General features: G+C 36.2%; 1 protein-coding gene across 2 annotated transcripts in view; it reads left to right on the forward strand.

Annotated features, from left to right (window-relative positions):
- SLC12A2 (solute carrier family 12 member 2) overlaps window positions 1-21,318 on the forward strand; it is a 65,812-nt gene that overhangs the window by 19,603 nt on the left and 24,891 nt on the right. For both annotated transcript variants that reach the window (XM_021380166.1, XM_021380165.1), the window contains exons 4-15: window positions 333-428; window positions 1,943-2,082; window positions 2,907-3,017; window positions 5,028-5,136; window positions 5,627-5,754; window positions 5,850-5,934; window positions 10,298-10,446; window positions 14,507-14,614; window positions 15,779-15,902; window positions 17,252-17,353; window positions 18,447-18,602; window positions 19,461-19,560. In XM_021380166.1, the coding sequence (XP_021235841.1) occupies window positions 333-428; window positions 1,943-2,082; window positions 2,907-3,017; window positions 5,028-5,136; window positions 5,627-5,754; window positions 5,850-5,934; window positions 10,298-10,446; window positions 14,507-14,614; window positions 15,779-15,902; window positions 17,252-17,353; window positions 18,447-18,602; window positions 19,461-19,560 (1,408 nt within the window). The remainder of the gene's footprint in view (window positions 1-332; window positions 429-1,942; window positions 2,083-2,906; window positions 3,018-5,027; window positions 5,137-5,626; window positions 5,755-5,849; window positions 5,935-10,297; window positions 10,447-14,506; window positions 14,615-15,778; window positions 15,903-17,251; window positions 17,354-18,446; window positions 18,603-19,460; window positions 19,561-21,318) is intronic.

Here is a 21,318-nt window from a genome sequence, read left to right on the forward strand (position 1 = left end):
TGAACTTCAGTTATTAAAATCTGCATATGGACTGTGTAGTATATAACTCATTTAACTTAGAATTGGACTGCAGCACATCTGTCGCCTGCAAAAGGCATGTGTTTCCTTGAATTTCTAGCGTACAGTTTTTACTCTGACTGAAGATAACATCCAGTTTCCTTTGTAACCAGGAAAGGAAACAAAAGGGAAACAAAGGCTTTATTTTAGTTTGAATGTACAGGACCACATACCTTAAACTTATGTCAGATTTGCAAGACCCGTTCTTTAAATAAGTTGAAGGCTTGTACATTTCAGTTCTGTTTAACTTAAACATTTTTTGTCTTTTCCAAAAGGTCTGTCTGTCGTTGTTATTGCAATGGCCACTGTTGTGACAACTATTACAGGATTGTCTACTTCAGCTATAGCCACAAATGGATTTGTAAGAGGAGGTAAAGCTACTTTCATAAGGCTTTTTAAAGTTTATCATCACTCTGAAGCATACCTTCTAAAGATGGAACCTTTAATTTCTTCACTGCTTCTTTTTTAGCATCTGGGGGTAATGAAAGAATGGATAAAAAGTAGGGAAGAGTTAAGTTTTCTGAAGAGCACAGTCCTCCTAATTTCCTGTATTTGGCTTCAAAGTTGTGTAAAGAAATGCCAACAATTAGTCTAGTAATTTGATTTGACTAGGGGTTTGCTTTTCCAGCATCGAAGAAACATCATCTATTTTTAGTTTTTGGAATGCAAACATTTTCAGAGACTTGTCCAAGAACAAGTAGGGTTTTGATGTTTCCTTGCAACTGTATTGGTTGATTATGAATGTGCGTGTTTGCTTTTATGTTTTCAAGTCCTGAAATAAATCTTTCTAATGAAGAAGTAACTCCTATAAAAGTATGAGATACATTTGTGTAAAAACTTGCAGAAGGACATGTTGTATTTCAATTGCGGTTCTTGTTAAGCATAAGAAATTTTCCAAACTCTTTTGATAATCTCCATCTTTCCTGAGGGTGGCAGTTCTCATTTGCTTTCATAATTAATTCAGTGTGGTCACCAGTTCCTGTAAGATAGTTTTATTAATAGTGCTAGCGATCTACTCAAACTGCTTCATGACATTACAAGATGACTACTAGTAGAAATGGTGGTAAAATTTTAAAAATACACAGTTACTTTTTATGTGCTTATAAAACTATCTTGTTCTAAGAATGGAATGAAAAGCCTCGCTATGACAGAGGGAACAAACCCAGTGGAAAAGATCTTCTATGAATCTTATGTCAAGCTTTGGTCTGTACTTTTTTAGATGCTGCATTATATGTACAAGATTTTGCTCTTCTAATGGGAGACGCTGTTCATTTTTTAAAAATGTATTAAGTTTTCAATTTGACATACTTTGGGTTTGAGATGTGGTATTTTACAGGCTCAGAAAATAAAAATAATAGTTTTGATAGTCCTATTGCAGGACAGAAAGTTTCTGTAATAGCACAGCTTTAAAAAGCATGTTTTACAGGTTTGGAAGTTGAGTGATTTAATAGCAGTATGTTTTTGCTAGTTGGTATAGCTAATGTAAATGTGTAGTTGTAAAATCATGTGCAGTTGCTTCTAATAGCTTGCAATAAAAAGCCCAATAATATTGCTGCCTGTACTTTACAACTTGTTTTTGATTTTTTCTTAAATGGTCGAACTGGTTACGTTGCTGAATAATACGATGTGTTTTGTGAATCAGGTGATTACTTCCACCTGGTGTATTTTCTTAAAAACTTGAAATGTAGTTCTATTATTCTAGCATGCCTGTCTCTAAAATACTGGGATTTGCAATACTTAATGATATGCCAGGAAAGAGGCAAGAATAAATGTTTATGTGGTCATGTAAACATTAATGTTTACATTAAGTTACTGATGCCTGTACATGTTTCTTTGGTTCTTTCATGTAGTGTTTTTTTGTCATTGTTTTTTTCCCTTCTTTCAGGAGGAGCATATTACTTAATTTCCAGAAGTTTGGGACCAGAGTTTGGTGGAGCCATAGGTCTAATTTTTGCATTTGCCAATGCTGTTGCAGTAGCAATGTATGTTGTTGGCTTTGCAGAAACAGTTGTGGAGCTCCTTAAGGTATATTGACTATATTGATTACACTCTATTCAGACCAGAGCTGTCATTTTGTGGTGGAAGTTTTCATTTCAACAAAACATAGAATGAGGTAGAATGTTACTGTAGGTATTACAGTATCAGTTTACTGATATTAAATAGCTTTTTGATATAAAACAAATTATCACTGTTGTCAAACTAAAACTTTCTGCACTGTTTCTCCTTGAGAAATACCATTCAGAATTCACAGTGAATTCCTTACCAGATGTTGAGAAGGGTGTAGGTATAGATACATGATGCAGAATCATAAATTTGTAATACTGATACTCTTTGTAAGCTGTCTTTTCCATAAGTGATAGTAATTTATATTAAGTTCCTTTTCAGAGAAGATTTTCTTGTTAAGAACAATTTCTTAAGATAAACGCAACCTGTTTGTGCTGCAATTCTTGATGAAATGGAACAAAAAGAAGAATTTAACCTTTCAGAGAAGGGAAGAAATCTGGAATTCATTGAAAGAATTAAGAGTAATAGCGAACAACAAATTAGACAGATCTGTGAGTGCAAGATGGTAGCTGCTGCTTGGCTGATTAGTTCTCTGGCATTTCAAGACAGACCATTCTCTGTGGGGTTGTGTTATGTTGAAGAATGATTATTTTCATTTAGAATGATTCAGTGATTTAAAAAAACAATTATTTGTGTCTCTACAGGGAATTTAAAATGAGCAAAGCTATAATACAGAGGTTAACTCTTATTAATAAATTATAGTCTATAATAATACAGTTCTGTTCTGTAGTAGGGAATATAAATACCCGATGAAGTATATGACTTGTTTGTTTTTGTTTTGTTAGGAAAATGGAACACTGATGATCGATGAAATGAATGACATTAGAATCATAGGAGCCATCACCGTGGTTATATTGCTAGGTATTTCTGTTGCAGGAATGGAATGGGAAGCAAAAGTAAGCAACTGTTAATTTCTTTGAGTTCCTTTTCAGATTTCTGCCTATATTTTCTACTCAGCTCCCTGGTCCTTTCTAATGCATTTAGTGCCCTTGGTATCATGTACGTAGCATGTGAGCAGTCAGACAGTGGACAGTTCTTACGCAGCAGCTCTGCCTAGTGCTAGCTTGCACAGATCTAGACAACATTAAATGGCTTTGCTCAACTGCAAGCTTAGGTGGATCTGGTAACTTAGAGAACAGAAAAATCTGTTCTTGATGGCTCTTTCAAGTAGGTTAAAAATTACTGTCTTCTGAACAAACATAACAAAACAAGAAACACAGCACTGATGTGAAAATTTTCTGTCACTGGGAGCTTCAGATGAGTTCTCAGGTTGGAAAACACATATAGAAGAATACTACAGTATTCTTATTTCCTTTCCACTCTTCTGGTTGTTTTTTTTTTTTTTTCGACTTGGAGTAGCCAGACAGTGCTGTGCAATCAGTAGGCCCAGCATTGAAGAGGGATGTGAAGGCTGCTGGTGATGAATGTGTAGGAGGGCTAAGATACTTTTCTTACTTTTTTGTGGCTGCGTGGTCTTAGATAACTGTGAAACCAAACATGTTCAGATCCTAGGATACCTTAAGGGAAAAGCTGTGTTATTAGCCCTCTGGTAGGCAACCTAGCTTGCACAGTTTTTTTCTGAACTTGAAGGCTTTTTCTGCATACCCCTCTGTACCATGCGCACTTGTCTCTTTTATTTTCAGATAATTGAGAGGAGCCTCATTTCATCTCCCTTCCAGGTTAGGGGTGATTGTGAACAAAATATTTTCTGGTTATCAATTTTCTAGAATTGACCCTTATTTTCTACACTGAGAGGCAACTTAATGTAGAAACTTCTTACATTCATGTGTCAAGATGCAACTCCTAATCAAAATGAGAGCTTTTTTGTTGTTGCTGTTTCCAGCCATAGAAATAGAGATTGCAGGAAAGGACAGTGAAGATAAATGGATTACTTGTATCTACCACAGGGAGGAAAGGAACAACAAGAAATAATTTTGACGTGCACTTTTAAATTGAACAGCATGCTTTTTTAAAAATTGTTTGCTTTTCTCACTGTGTCTTTGACTATCTGTAACTTCCATTTGTAATGGTATGTGTATGCATTCAACTTTGAGTTAACTGTTCTTAACCAGTTTTTGATTTGAAGGAATTAGCTGCTCGTGAACCTGTAGTCACTATTGTTTAAAGTCTCAACTCTTGCTTTTGCTCTGCAGCAAGAGTAATTTCATGACAATAACTTGCGTAGAAATGTTCTGATGTTTAATGTCTCCATATCAAGCCTGAAATTTTATATTCCACAACCTCATTCTTACTAGGAGTTTGGTAGCTTTTAAAAAAATCCTGCTCAGTGCAAAAATCAAGGCTGTTGTCTTGGTTTCTGCAACACAAAAAGCAGCTATGGTAATCTACTGAACTTGTCAAACAAGCGCTTCATGTGGGTTAACGTCCAGCTTACCATAGCAAAACACTGAACCTTTCCTCTTGGTAATAGTATCTATGATGTTCTTTCCTATGACTTAAAGAATTTCTTGTAAATAAGACAGAGAAATCTAGAATAACAACTTCGAAGTTGACCAAAAAAGTTCATAAAATTACAGATTATGGAAAAGCATGCTTCGGAAAAGACTTCTCAGAACTCAGGTTCTTACCGCTTGACTTTAATATTGTCTTAGAAGCCAATCCTTTCTAAAGTCTAAGACTTCTAAATGTGAAGAAGTGATTTGGAAAATACTCCTACCTTTGTGGAAAAGCCAAGGTTCATTACTGAATACATCCAGTGGTAGTTGCTCTCTAGGAACCTCCTATTGAGTTCTCCACTTGGGCTTACTGGAGACTTCTGTCAGCAATGAGCTGCATCCTTATACCTCTCACTTGTTCTTCTGTAGACTTGGCACATTCTTAACATGGAGACTTAAAATTGAAGCAACAGTTGTTTGGGTTTTTTTTGACTCTAATCATTATTTCAGGCACAGATAGTCTTATTGGTGATCCTCATACTTGCTATTGGAGACTTTGTAATAGGAACATTTATTCCTTTGGACAGCAAGAAGGCTAAAGGTTTCTTTGGTTATAAAGGTATGTTGGAACAATTAATATCTTAAATAGTATATTTGCAAAAAGTCAATGTACTGTCATAATTTAGTGGAAATCTAAAAAAAAAATTGAGTGAGCTTCTAAAATAGCTGGTAGTCCTATTTAACTATAAAAATTGTCTCAAACTCTTGCTGTTCATTAACATTTTAGGGCATAAAGTTGGCGCTGCCAGCTTATTATTGATCATACTAACTAATTACTATAATACCATATGATAATAATTAACATTATAATTGTACTAACTTTTCGAAAAGCTGGATGAGATTACTTGTACTTTCTCTGTTTTTAAAGGCTATTTAAACTTCATTTTGAGAAATTAGAGGTTATCTTTGTCAAAATGTTGTTCACTTGATTTTTGTTGACTGTGTGCTGTTTAGACTTTCCACAGAGCTAATAGGGGGTTAGAATTGGCTAGTAATATAGACTCTATATTAGTGTTGGCAGACTTAAATAAACAAATCTTTGTCTACAGCTGAAATATTTATGGAGAATTTTGGACCAGATTTCCGAAATGAGGAAACTTTCTTCTCTGTATTTGCTATTTTCTTCCCTGCTGCAACTGGCATACTTGCTGGTGCAAATATCTCAGGTGATCTTGCGGTAAGTAATAAGTTAGCAAATCAGCAAATTTTATTCACAACCACTGAGTGTACATCTGTCTCTGTCATGACTGTCTACTGGTATTTTCCTTTCAGGATCCTCAGTTAGCCATACCTAAAGGAACACTGTTGGCCATCTTGATTACTACGTTGGTTTACATGGGAATTGCAGTATCTGTAGGTAAGTAGTGAATATTTTTCTTCTCGTGTTCTTTCTGTTGGTATTTTGATAGTGTTTGTAATTCAGTTCAACTTCTATGCATGGAGAATTAATCACAAAATCATAGGGATCTGAAGGGGCCTCCGGGTATCATCAAGTCCACGTCCTCCTACTAAAGCAGATTCCCTGCATTAGGTAACTTTTCCTTTGGGGAAGTGTCCATATGGGTTTTGAATGTCTCCAGAGAAGAAGCCTCCACACCCTCTCTGGGAAGCTTGTTCCAGTACTCTGTCACCTTCAAAGTAAAGAATTTCTTTTTCTCATTTTAATATGGAAATTCCTGTGTTCCACTTTGTGCCATTGCCTCTTGTCCTATTGCTGGGCATCGCTGGAAAGAGCCTGGCCTCATCCACTTGACTCCTGCCTAGTGAATATCTTATAAACATTGATAAGATCCCCTCTCAGTGTTCTCGTCTCCAGGCTGAACAGTCCCACGTCTCTCAGCCTTTTCTCACATGGGAGATACTCCATGTCCCTCATTATCTTTGAGGCCATCTGCTGTGATCTCTCCAGTGATTCCTTGTCTTTCTTTAACTGAGGAGCCCAGAACTGGATACAGTACTCCAGATGTGGCCTCACTGACAGAGTAGAGGGAGTAGGATGACCTTCCACAACCTGCTGAATAGATATAGGTGTCTAATTTTTGTTGGTGGAGATTTTAGTTTTCAGATGTGCTCATTTCTTAAAATGTGTGGCGTTTTTCTAAGACTAGTGACCTCTTCAGACTAAAGATAACCTGAGATTTCCTTTGTACTGATACTCCCTAACTTCTTAAATTCACTTAGATTAATGTGCTTAGAATTTAGCAGGGAGATTATCCTTGGATTAGAAGATTGCATTTTCAGGAAATACAAAACAAACATCTGTGTTGATCTGAAGGTGGTGGTAGTCAGCTACTTTATCTGAAGCATATTGTGGAAAGATCTCATGCAAATTATCCAAAGAGCTGTGCACAGTAAATCTTCAGAAGACTGAAAAGAACGAATAGTATCTGTATCTGGCCAGCCTGTTTTCAGAAGTGGTGTCACTTTCAGAAATCTCTGTGGCTTTATTTTCAAAGGTCCTCCTGTGGCAGGAGGACCAACAGTTGTAGCTTGGTCTGAGTACTGTAAAACCTCTATTCCCAGGCTTCCTTGTCCACGCCACAGTGCTTTGAATAGTCTCAGTAGTACCTGCCTTTTGTTTTGATGTTCTCTGTTTTGCTCCAGAGCTTCAGTAGTTGTCCAGGTTTTTCCCCATTCATAGAATAATTGAATTAAAATAATCTTAAGGATGTAAGAAAGCAATCATCTTGCATATCTTGCCTATGATAGGAAACATTTTTTTTATACATGTCATGCAAATTAGTTTCTGGGAGTACTAATCAGTTTTCTTGTATTAAAAGACCTTGCCCTATCATAGCTATGCTGCCTTTGAATGAAATTGACATTTATAAAAGTATCATCAGTGTTACCACTAATGGTACTTCCTTTCCAAAGATAGCAGTTTTGCTGGTCTGCTTCTGTTGGCTGGCATTATGCTGTAGCTCTGCCAAATACTTACTCTGTAGCGATTGTGCCCTGTGCAGCATAATTATGTACCTTGTTTGGTAATTAGATTGACCACAGGCTCCTGCTAGCAAATCTGAGTACTTCAGAGCTTGAATCCACATGAACAAGATACTTATTAATTTGCTACTAGAATACTTTGATCAACTTTCAGACATGAAAAACTTCATTTTTTTTTTTTCACGTTCCAAAAGGAATACTTTGCAGAACCAACTGAAGATGAAAGTGCTTAATGGATCAGAAGTGTCCTGCTCTAGTTGCTGCCTATGACTTACAATTAGAAATCTGGTAATTGAAAAGACCAGTGCTATTATAGATGTTAGGGATTATAAAATGAGTGAAATCCAGCTTTTTTTTTTTTTGAGGCATTGGGTTATGAATCAGGCAAATGGAAATATTCTTGTTCTGTCCCCCCCACAAACGATTCCCCTCTGTATACTTCCAGTGTAGTGCTGAGGAATTCATTAAAACTTAGAAGATGCTGTTAATATGACTCAGTGATGATACCTCAGTGAGAGGGTATTTTGAATTTAGCTGGGTATTTGCATGTACTGTAGTAAACAAAGAATTTCGGGTATTGAACAGAGAGGGCTTAAAGAAAAAATTTAGTCCTACACGAGAGTTAGGCAACCTATTAAAAAAAGGTAGTTATGAAGAAACTGTGCAATTCCATGTTTTAGCAAAGGAATAATGTAAATCTATAGAAATATCTATGGAACTCTTTTGAGCTTCATGTAGTTAGGAGACAACTTGATACAGATAGTCTGTTAGCCCTCTTGAACTTATACTATGGCAAAATATTATTTGATGTTGACAGAAGCATGCTTCGAAAGTGTTTTTTTCTGAAAAACTGTTACCTCTTTTTACAGGAAAGAAACCTTAGAGGTTGTTAGTGAAAATGTTGCCAGATATAAGTAAAACATTTCTGTTGAGTGTCTGAACCATTACTTAAATATCTTCTGCTGAGAATGCAGCTTGCCTAGTTAGCATCTCTTCTGCATTCTCTTGTTGTATGGCTCACACAAGGTTTGTTCATAGTACCACTGAACCTTTCCGTTGTAATATGGCTCACTGTGTGAAAGAGCTGCTACCCAGCTTTTTCTCATATGGATTTTTTTAATCCCAAATAAAATAAAACAAACCAACCCTTCCAAATACCCACAAAAAAGCATAAGAGAAATGATCAGTATAGGAAACTTGCTGAAATTTAACTGATTGGGCCTAATATGCAACTGATAGATGTAACAAGTGGGAGCAGTAAATTAATGTCTGCCTACCAGGACAGCTGTGAGATTCACTGAAGTTCTTAAGGTTTGGAAACAATCTAAATATAGTATAGATATTTAAGAATTTTTTTCACAACAGGAAGAGAGGAATAGCTTTAGATAACAGATACTGTCATTTGAGAAACTTAATCTTGTCACGTATCTGTACCCTCCTTTTTATTTTTAGTTTGCAAGTAAGTCAGTGAAGTCATCAGAAATCACATGCTTCTGTTCCCAGGATCTCCTTGTCCTAGAAGACCAAATTAAGGGAATTCACTTAGCCTTAATTGCTCTGTAGAGTTCCCTTTTCTCTTCCCCACTCCTTATTTAATTCCCATTCCTTGAAATATCAGATGGTTACTTAACTACCTCAACTGTTAGAACAGTGTTAAATAATGGTTAGTCTACTCCTTATAAAAGCTGGGGAAATAAAGTTTAAACAGAAAACTTGGAGGTTTTTTAATTGGATTGGTTTTCTTAGCATTTAAAGGCTGGCATGCTGTATCTTAAGTTTTCTTGAGTAGTTGGGATCAATCATAGACAAATTGAAGACGGTAGTTTCTAATAGAACTTTAAAAAGAAATGTAGGAGAAACCAATTTTTGAAGTACCCAGTTAATATGTATTTTTTTTTAAATTATCGGAAATGGACTTGCAACAGGTCTTGATGACAAATTGTTTTTTTAAGTATTATATTTAATATTGACTGTTCAGATCTACAGCCTGTTAGTATACTTCCACTGAAATAGAATTCACATGTTACAGTGAGGTTAAAAGTTGTGAAAGCGTTTGGTATGAATATACTTCCATGGGAAGTATGTGACAGTAGGCTCTAAGAACTGAAGTATGTGTGTAAAACTTTATAAGTCATCTTACATATCCTAGTATCTCATTGAGTGGAAAGGTAGGGGCAAACTTCAAGAAAACTAATTACAAAATAATCTCGGTGGGTTATCTTCCTTGCTTGATTTACCTCTAATCAAAGATTCTGAATAACTTTTACTGTGGGAATCATATTTCACTTTCTAGGAAAGATACTGCTGCATTGCTTGCACACCTATGCACGTTTGTACATACAAACGTAAAACTGCATTCTTGTGGGAAAATTGAAAAAATGAAACAAAGTCATGTGATGGTGTGTAGCGCTGTTTTTCTTTTTAATAAAAGGTTAAAGGAAAACTCATGATTCAGTGAAATAATGTATTGAGTTAACATTACACTTTTAAACTTCGTCAGTTCTGTTGAAATACTTTTCCTCTGTGCTAAGATTTTTCTTTTTAGACTCAAGTTTTAGAAAAACTGTTCTCAAACCTGGGAAGTTAAGTTTGCTTGTTTGTATTTGTACATCAGGGTAAACGTGCTTGAAACAAAGGTGTTAAAAACTGTAAATGCCATATTTTATGACCCTCTGTAAAAAAAATTATGCTTATGTAGAAAGGGATTTGAGTTTGATGTGTTGTCTGTAAGTTCAGGCTTGATCTGATGCTTATTTTTGTGGTTGGGTCTGCTCTAGGCTCCTGTGTTGTTCGAGATGCCACAGGGAACATTAATAACACCATTATCACTGAGCTGACAAATTGCACTACTGCCGCTTGCAAGTTAAACTATGATTTCTCATCCTGTCACACAAAGTGTCACTATGGGCTGATGAACAATTTTCAGGTATGAAACTTTTCTTACATTTGTTCACTGGATTTTGTGGGTTTTTTTGGAATTGCTTATTAAGAAAAATTAGTAGGTGAAAAATTCTTACTGTAAATAAAAAGTTTGTCTGCAGTAGCTAAGTGGTACACTCTAGAAAGCTTGGAAAAGGGCAAGGCAACTGTGTTAAACTTTGGCCTGTTTATACACAGGTTATAAATATTTACTTTTCTCCTTAGTAAACTGCATAGGTTAGCTGTTGGGACTGCAGCTCACTCTGTTTAGATATGAACGTCATCATTCACTGGTGTGGATAGATGTACTCATTGTTTAAGTGATGCGTAGCAATCGTAGATGGTCTGCTTCAGTAACTTATCTGTTTCTTAGCAAATACACTTTAAAAAATGTTGATACATACTTGTCACAATATTATATTTATGGCAGGCATGTTCTGAGGTTTCACAAAGCCTGATGTTACCGTATTTAAAAACCATGGGCTCTTGAGGGCATTCATAGTCTTCAACCTTCATAATTCATAGCTAATTCATACTTCATAGCTTGTTGTGTGAACTATTTGTAAGGGTTTGAAAGAAACCAAGGAAAGCATACTCATTGATAATTGAAACACACTTGCCTTACAGTAGCTTCTGCCCTACATTTTTCCGATGTTTGGGTAGGACTAGTCCACTGATGAGAAGCATGTGTGTTCTAATGGATTGTGTTTTGGTCAGAGGTACATGTATCTACATCAGGCTGTCTGCCTGCCGTCAAGGCTGGGTAGAAAAGCCAATTGCAGTTTGCACATGCGAAAATAATGCTCCAGAGAAGATCATTTTATTAATTCTTTTTTGTGGACTAATTTGTGTACCTCTGTGGTGTTGCTTTGTTCTGGTTTAGAAAAAAAAATCTAAATTTAGAAACACTTCAGTACTGCTGTTCTGGGAATAATTATTTTGCAACGTTTGTTGATAACTTTCCTCATTTGTTCAAGCTTGAAAGAAGCCAGTATTCTACTATATCATCAGTGCACCACTAAGAATAGTGTGGAACTGGACTTGATGATCATTGTGGATCTCTTTTAAGGATATTTTATGATTTTTAAGACCTGACTTCCTCAGATTGTATTTTTTTCTTCATTTTGTATCTTCAGTAAAGTTACTTATGATAAGATGCTTGCATTTCTAATAAGTGATTGGCTCAAGAGTACTTCTATCTCCCACTTCACTCTTGCGTCTCTCAGGAAAAATTAGTAGGTTCTGAATAGGATAAACAAGTTTCAAGGCCAGAATCTGCACAGAGAATGCAATGCCACGCCTACCTCCCCTTTGCTGGGTTTTGAAAACTTCATTGTGGAGGCTGCACCATTGCTCTGGGCAACCTGCTGCAGAGTTGGCCACCCTCTTTGTGAAACTTTGTTCTTCTAGTAGCTAGCAGAGCTTCCACTGCCTTTTTACTCTCGCGTTTCTGCTTCTCTGAGAAATCTGACTGTTTTCTTAGAAGACATGAGAAGGAAAGTGAGTAACGGGGTAATTTAACTGCAGTATCTGATCACATACCTGGTATGAAGTGTATACAAACTGTTCTCATAAAAATGTTCCGCTTTGGATGGAAAGTTGAAGTAGCATGAATGAAAGTGCTCCATTTCAGAAACAGTGTAAAAGTTCTGCTAAACCATTCTTTCTGTAAAGGAAGGAGGCTGTAAAACATCTGAAAGTAGCTGGGAGAAAGTGAGGTTTGAATAATGCTTTTTGAGTGTTAATTATGAAGAGTTAACTTCACTGGAGTTTGTTTTCATGTGGCTGCTCCCCAGTTGCTGGCCCGAAGAATTTAAACTGTAGTTGAAATAGAATATTTCAATATCACAAATCTTGTAAATGTACGAAACTGTCTAAAGAGGAAATGCCAAGCCAACATAATGAGTCCCTTGGCAGCAATAATTATGTATTTCTCATGACACCAATTGTCAAAGGGCAATTCTTACTAGATGTCTGTACTTCATATTCTGTTATTTCAAAGACAAGAATTTCACTGCTATAGTGACCAACATATGTTGCCTCCTTGGATTTGTGGCACTGACTTTTAGATAATGGTGTGTATGTTATGGTTCTCCTTCCCCCCCCGCCCCCCCAAGATTAGAAGTTTGTTACTAGAGTAGCTTAAGTTGCTAGTTTAAAAAAATGACAAACAACATCTATATATGTTTTACTCATTTATCTCAAATTTATAAAACAGAAGTAACATTCAAATTACTGTAAATAAAGAGGCAGTGAATGGCACCTAGAAAAGTGCTGCTAGAAAGAGAATATAAAGTTGGAGTGAGTTAGGACTGAACTGCAAGGTCTCCATGTAAGTGTGGTGGAGTGAAGGCCTAGAAATAAGTGTTTTGAATTGGATGGGAAGAAAAGTAAAGGTAACTGATAGACACATTCTGTTCATGAGAAGTCCTTCTCTGGAAACTTGATCAAGCCACTGTTGATCAAGGAAGATCACTTTCATACTCCTTCTGCAATGATAATTCTATGTTTGTTTATGTTTCTGAAGCATAGATTACAGCTGTAATGTTTTTTGACTGTAAAACCAATTAATGAAATGTTAGTAGTATGGACAGTCATGAGCTTTTTTCAAGTATGAATAAAACCCTGTCCTACCATAACCTCTTTTGTTGTAAACTTCAAATATACTTCAGGAAATCCCACTCTTAATTCCTGTTCTACTACCTGTGACAGTTGTTTCATGCTCATCATGTGCATCTGTAATTTTCATTTTTGTTTTCATAGACAAGGCCCACCTTGAACTGACCAATGAAATCTGATGCAATCTAGAGATTTAGCTGACTGAGACACTCAGCAGTCTTTGACAATCTGATCTGGAGAAAATGCTGAATTTTCTCATTACTTTAGACATAGAAATATGAAGAAAACTGAATCAGCTCTTTGTATATTTTTTCTGCGAGCATGTCCTGCTTAGCAAGTTTGCTTTAGAGAGCTGAATTTTACAATTCCAGGTGACAATAACTTAAAAACAAGATACTTCTGCATGATCCTTTTCCCTCTTCTGCAGTCTCAGTCCTTGTATTCTAGATAAACTTGCCACAATGAAAGAGGTATCTAGTCAGTCCAAATGATGCAAAACCTCATTTGAACAGACACGTTGTGTCTCAAAGTTGCCATGCTGGGTTTACTCTGACAAAAATTCTAAGCTTTTCAAGATGTTATCGAATTATTAAATACTCTGTTTTCAAGCAGCCTAAACTTCAGTTTCATAAGGAAAAGTATCCATTAAAACCATGATTGTACTCAAATTCATGGTTCTCTATCTTAATTGACACTTAGCCTAATTGACGTAGATGCTGTATGCATCTATGATAACAGAGTGGAGCATTAGAGTGGCAGAAGATGGTTCTTAGGCTGTATGGCAATTAGACAGAAACTGCTTTGCATATAATTTTGGATTTTTTGGTCATATTAACGTCATTCCTTTTCATCTGATTTACTCAACATTTATTACTAGTCGTCCAGTCTGCTAATAACTGTATACTGTATTTCACTCAGATGATTGAGGATGTGGTCTTATACAGTTGAAGAGCAAACGTGTTCTGTCCTTGAGGTGTTGAATGGGAAACAAACCAAACTTAGGCGTCACAAAAGATGAGACAGACTTTCCCAAGATGTTCCCCAGATTCAGTTGTGTTGTCACTTAGGCCGTGTCTTAGTGGCTGAATAGTCAAAATGATTTTCATTGCATATTTTTCTTTCGTGACTTAAGCTTCCTATCTTTATTAGCCCATGGAGACTTCTGCCATAAGTCATTTTACATGGTTGGACTCAATATAGTGTAATAAGCCACTTTTCTCTTGTTCTGAATCTAGGATTTATTTTTTTTCCCCTGACTTAACCCTAATTCATTAACTGATGTGACTGCGTGATACTCAGTGGCTTTTAAGTGAAGGGTGCCAAGTATTTTTTGTGTGTGTGTAGTTAATAGTAGCTAGTGTAGTTACAGTATTATAGTTCTTAACATTCTTTAAAAACCAAAAACAGCAATGAAAACCCACAGCGAAACAAAATTGTTCTACTTGCAGGTGATGAGCATGGTGTCAGGATTTGCACCGTTGATTTCTGCAGGCATTTTTTCAGCCACCCTGTCATCTGCATTAGCATCTCTTGTGAGTGCACCTAAAATCTTCCAGGTAAGTATGGATGCAAGACCATAATCTTCTGAAGAATAATTGTAATTGAGTTTCAAATATGAATTTTTGGAAACAGACTCTGACATACTGTAATCATGACTCAGCTGAGTCCAGTAGATTGATCTAATGTTTACCTATTGCTTAAAATGGGAAAACACTGTGCTATTGTTGCTAAACGTAGCTAGAATGTAACTTATGTCAGATCTTACGTGATTCTGATTACTTTCTTAGGACCTCTGTAATGTCAGTTATCCGTTAGAATTTCTGCCTTTTGGAACAAGCCAAGGATTCAAACAAGAGTTGAAGTGGATAAAATGGTGGTTACTCTTGAAACTGGAATCTTACTGGTCATACATCTGGGGGTGTTTGTATGTGGCAGACAAACATGCTGCTATCCTTACTTTTACTCCGAAGAGTGAAGGTAGCATAACATCTAGATATTCAGTAAACTGCTTTTTTCATGGAACTAGGGAGTTCCAAGAAATGAAGTACCATTAGAATACAAGCAAAAATAATAGATTAGTTCATTCCTCAAAGTAAGTGGAAGGAGGCAACACAAAGTAGAACCTGTAGCTCTTGAATCTTAATCACAGAATACTTTACCAAACTAATGTAATTGCGAACCAATTCTTGCTTAGATCTCTTTACATTAATTTTGTTGGTGTTTCCAAGTGAATTTTGCCCCTCTGAAACTCCTTAATCTCATTATTTGTATTTCACATTCTTTTTAATTGAGTAAAACTTTACTGTTTTCTAATGGACCTTCTTCCCCAAAATGTCAGTAAGTAGTCAAACATGGAAGAGGCTTTTTTGCAGAACATGAGCAGAAGTGTTGATTTGGAGAACTGCTGTAAACATCGGGTAAACTTTCCACTTTCTGAAAAAATCAGTTTTGTCCTTAACAAGAGACTGGCTGTAAGACACCTGTGAAGTACAGTGAAGCATTTAGTGAAGAGCAGCGCTTGTTCTTACAGATAGCAGTCACTGAAGGATAGAATATTGGAAATGCAAAATGCTGAAATGTAAGACACTGGTGAACAGAATGAGTACGTGTTGGCTTCTTCTAGTAAGATAATCCTTGCAGTGAAAGACAGTATTAGTAGACATTAATAAGGATATTTTTTTAACAAAATGCACACTAACTCTTGCATTTTATTTTTTTAGGCTTTGTGCAAGGATAACATCTATCCAGGATTTCAGATGTTTGCTAAAGGCTATGGGAAGAACAATGAACCACTGAGAGGATATCTTCTAACATTTTTAATTGCTCTTGGATTCATACTAATCGGTTAGTTTGAAATTACAGTGAATCTGAATCTCCTTTTGTCTTTCGTAAAGCGTTCTTTTCTGTCTCGTGACTTGATGGCAATGTCCATGAGATCTAACGCACAGCTGATTTAAGTGAGGATTCTAAATTTGTTTAGTTTAAGGATTTTCTCCTGTCTCCTGAATATCTCTATGCTTAGAGCTAGAATAGATCTAATTGGAACAGTAAGTAGATTGCACTTTCCCTGATCACTTCAGGCATCTGTTTTTACATCCTGTCAATGAATGAAATATATTTTGTTTAGAGTGATGTGATATGCTGTAAAGATGAAAATTTAATTTAGATTTTTTAAATATTACAAACAGTTTCAGTAAACGGCAAGCTTACATGAACACAACTTTTTAAAGTGTGTTCTTCTGTTACACTACAAATGATAGAGATGATTTCTGCTGCTGCTGTTGGCAATGGTGAAGGTAGTCTAGGTAGAGGATTACCTGTGTTCTAGGTAGATGGTGAACTAATATTGATATGCTTGCCCATGCGTTCTGTACTAGCACTATCAGCTCTTCCTGATATGCTGTTTTATCTTTCCCTATCTGAGGTATATATATGCTGTCTCAATTGCAATAAGGTGACTGGAAGCTTAATTATAACAAATAAATGCTTCCAAACTGACTTTGATTGCTGCTTTTTAATGGAGAGAGTACAGATCTGATTTTTTTTGTACTGTACTGTTTCATGGAAGAGCTTTATGCTTTCCTTCCCATCTCTTTTGCAGAAGAGAGAGTATTCATCACTGTTGCAATGGAATTGATATGTAATAATGCACTAATACTACTACCATTAATTCAGATTTCCAATTAAAATGCAAGCAAATGAACACGTTTGTCACATTTGCTCACATTAACTTTGCTCTTACCATTCACCATAGATGAGTGTCTCTTGTTCCTATTAGCCTTTTTCTCTTTTTTGTTTCAGAACTGAGACATTAACCAAAGAAATCTGTGATGTCTCAGGTTCTTCAGAACCCAATATACTGCAGCACTGTTTGATCAAACTGTGGTGGGAAAGAAATTCTCTCAAGTTCTTTTGAGAAAGTATATAGTAATTAGAAGAAGCAGTTGTGGAACACCAGATAGGCTTATAAAAATGCTGTATTTTTAAAAAAAAGAACTGAAAGTTGCGCTTCCTGACTATCAGAAGATAACTCAGTTAATAAGAGACCTTTAAGTTAGTAGTGATGTTTAATGAAAAGACTAAGTGTTTCTGCCTGTATAACATAAAGTTGATTGTAGCAGAGTTAACTCTGAAATATATAAAGCCATTGGATGGTGTATATTATAACAGCTTACTTTGTTTTTGTTCTACAGCTGAACTGAACGTCATTGCTCCAATTATCTCTAACTTTTTCTTGGCTTCTTATGCCTTGATTAACTTCTCTGTATTCCATGCTTCTCTTGCAAAATCTCCAGGTAGGAACCATGTTTTTGGGTTCAAACTTTTTCTTGCAATTCCTAAATGCAGAAAAATAATTCAAAAGCTGTTAACTTAAACGAAAGTCTGCTTTAATTCAATTCTAAATGTCTGTTTGACTTTCATGACACATCTGAGTTCATCTTAATATGATGTGTCCTTGAGTGTTATAATATTTGGAGGATGAAATGGTCCAGAAAAGCTTGGGAGCTACCAATATTTGTCATCTTTGCTGAGGAAACAGAAGATAATCCAGTATTTGTTTAGTAACTATTGAACAGATATCTGATAATATGCCTCAGTGTCTCAGTTCTTATCAAGTATTCTTAAGACTATCTCTTCAAGAAAGCTTTCTTGTTAAATTAGTTTCTGGTGTTCGAGACCCACTCGTACATCATCTTTGGATTTCTCTTACAGTTTATTTCTTCATCTAGACCAGAAGAAAGTGGGTTGGTGATATTTATATAGCCTTAGTTTGGTATGGGAAGCTAGTTAGAATATAAGACTGAGCCAAGTAGCAGTTCTTGCAGACTAGTGTTTCTTGTACCTGGTCCCCTATGCTAAAATGTCCCTAAACATTTTAGTTACTTTGCAGCTCTCTACAACTGTATTTGTGAAGTATCTCTGTGTATTGATGAAATAGGGCACTTTTCATGTAATGAGAATTTCTATGTGGAAATAGTGAACATACATACCTAGAAACAGTTGAAAGTATGAGGGGGGAGATAGTAGCTGATGACTTACATTATAGTTTGAAATGACTTACATTTTGCTTTGAAAGCAAAAATAATTTTTTGTGTAAGTTATTGCCAAAGGTATGTCTAGTCTGCTTCAGTAAACGTGCTGGCACAAACATCTTCAAACTTTAGAGATAGTTCCTAATGTTGTTCTCTAAAAGCTTATGCATATCTGTGTAAGTTTTTATAAACGTGCCAAAGTCTCCATTTGTTATACTACTGAAACTGTTGTGTGTGATGGTGAAATGCAATTCAGAGCACTAAGAAGGGAGAAGAGGATCAGCACCTTCTTTCTCTAGGGAATTTAATTCTTTTCCCCTTTCCTCCCTTATCCTCCAAATTACATTTTTACTAGGCTGGCGTCCTGCTTTCAAATACTACAATATGTGGATTTCTCTTGTTGGAGCCATTCTGTGCTGCATTGTGATGTTTGTCATTAATTGGTGGGCTGCACTTCTAACGTATGTCATAGTCCTTGGACTCTACATTTATGTCACTTACAAGAAACCAGGTATGCATAGGGGCCATTTTTGGTTCTGGTGGGAGGAAGAACGATGTGGAATATGGAAGAAGTATGTGTGTGGGGGCAGGGGGAGGTATGGAACCTAATTCTGTTTGACTGATTCAAACTTCTGAAAGCGTATTTCTGGCAGGAAGTGAAAGGGAATATTTCTTTACCAGTTGGAAGAGGGATTCGATATTGTCTGTTTTTTTTCACTGCACCATTCCTGTAGCTTTGAACAAGAACGTATATACTCTTTCTTCCTCTAAGAACACTGTATAATTATAAGTGGAAGATGGAGCATATCTGAGCCAAAAAGCATTGGCATTAAGGAAAAGACCAAATCACAGGCTATGTAGTTTCAAGTGCTTGAATCATAAGGATTATAAGTTCAATGTAGCTATCAAAAACATACTGGGAATTTTCATTTCCATATTTTAAAAACGTCTGAAAAATACTACTCAATCTAGACCTTGTTCTCTTTATTGGACAAGTTATTCACAGAAAGTATTTGACTTGTTGAGGCAGTATTGTAAGGTTGCTTTTTCCTTTTCTGTCATGTAACATAGCTCTAACCACTTTCTTTCCAAAAGCATTATTTTTGTAGCTTTGAAGTTATTCTCTTTAATGTTGCAAAAAACTCACTTCTTTCTTCCTATAATTGTAGAATAGCAAACTCTTATTTGCCGAAACTTCCACATAAGTTTTATCTTTAAATGGAGTTGCATATGCAACTTGAGGGTTTGTTTTGTGTAGTGTAGAGCCCACTGAGGTGTAGCCTAAATATTGTGTGTTAACATGATTTAAGGAAAAAAATAAATATGTTGAATAACTATAAGTAGAATACTGAAACTTTGTATTTCACAGATGTGAACTGGGGATCATCAACTCAAGCTTTGACTTACTTAAATGCATTACAGCATTGTATTCGTCTATCTGGAGTGGAAGATCACGTGAAAAACTTCAGGTAAGTTTTATGTAGCAAATTATTTATGCTGTGTCACATGTAGAGTAGACTCACGGTGTTTGCTGTCATGGCTTTCATTAAACTGCCTGTGTACCTCCTGTAGATTTTAACGGCTTTGAATTTCAGTATTGTCAACGGTTTACGGGCAGGTTTGGCCTGGTTCCGTGACTAGTGGGGCGGAGGGAACCACGGACCCACGCCCCGGGAAAGGGAAAAGGGGGAAAAACAGTAGGGAGATGGGCCTAAAAATAAAACAGTGGCAACAATCTGAGGAGAAACAAACTAATTTACTAAATAAGATATCGGAATGCAAAATAACACAGTATAGTACAATATAATTGCAATTCAAGCTAATAAATCCAATAAAATGAGAGAGAGTGTCCAAAATTAAGGTAGGCCTTACTCTAATGCCGATGATGAGATGGCTAGGGAGTGAGATGCTGCTGGGATGAGAGATGGGAAGAGAAGAAGGGAAGGTCTTGTGATATGCAAACAGTTTTTATCTTTCCCTCTGACCGGAAAACAGTAACAGAACAGCAAAGTTCTCTGGGAAATGTAGTTCTTCTCTTCTGAGAACCAGGTACCTGGAACTATCCATGATCCACGAAACTGGAGCATTAACTCTTTAACTTCCAGTGCACTGCATGATGTTATGATGTGGAATACAGATAACCAAAAATCATAAAACCATGACAAGTATCATGGACATTGTCTGGACATGGCTACATGAGCATTTTATTTCAGATTAAGAGTCCATTTAAGAAGCAACCCAGTAAATGATGCCTGTTTATTTATTGGCTTCATACATTGTGGTTTTGTGGATTGCATCATGATCTGTGAATTGTGCTCATTATCAATGAATCTGAACTGGAAGATGACCTCCAAACTGTTAACAAGTGTTCAGTCCACATAAGGCTAAATCTGAACTAAGCTAAAATCCCTGAGATGTGTATACTGTGGATGCTGTCCTCAACCCCAGTTTCACATTAGACGTTTTCTCATTGCCATGGTAAAAAGGCTGCACATGTTTCACATAGCTGAAGGAGAGAACTGATTTGTTTTCAGCCAGTGTGACTTAAAACAGCCCAGTAAGAGCTTACTGAAGTAGGCAATATCCTGCAGTATTTGTACCACTTTACAGGAATAGGCAATTTCAGAGGAAATATGCTCTAGAAAAACCTTGGAAAAGCATGCTTACTTAAACTATTTCCTTGATTATTTACAAACACTGTATTACCTCTGACATTAAATTGTGCTGTTACCAGCAAAATAGTCTGACTTCAGCAACTGATTTGTTGTTGCTTAGCTATCAAGAGCAGCAATTTTCAGTCTTAATGCAAATCTAGAAGTTGGCATAAGTAACTTACATTATCTTACTGTGATCAGTGTTGGCAATGTTTCTGGTGCAAGTCTATTTTTGCAGGCAGGATTGCAGGCTGAAGGAACAGAGACTATAGAAAAATTCTTGCCAAGTAAAACTTCTTGCATGTGCTGATAGAGTTAGTGCTATATTGGCCAGTGTGCATTTCAGGTACCATTGGAAGTACTTCAGATCTTTTGTTCAGAAGTTAATATGTAGCTTTTTGAGTTGTAAACTTCATTAATTATTTTGTGAGGAAGGTATAGATCATCTTGCCAGGTATAAGCACAGAAACTTTTTGGACTGATGCTGGCTTCTGAACTACGTAGTTCAGTTAAAAAAAAAAAAATTACCGGGAGCTTCTGGAGAGATGATACGTAACTTTTGCTGATTCTTAT

Source organism: Numida meleagris, chromosome Z (assembly GCF_002078875.1).
Source record: "Numida meleagris isolate 19003 breed g44 Domestic line chromosome Z, NumMel1.0, whole genome shotgun sequence".
Lineage (NCBI taxonomy): Eukaryota > Metazoa > Chordata > Aves > Galliformes > Numididae > Numida > Numida meleagris.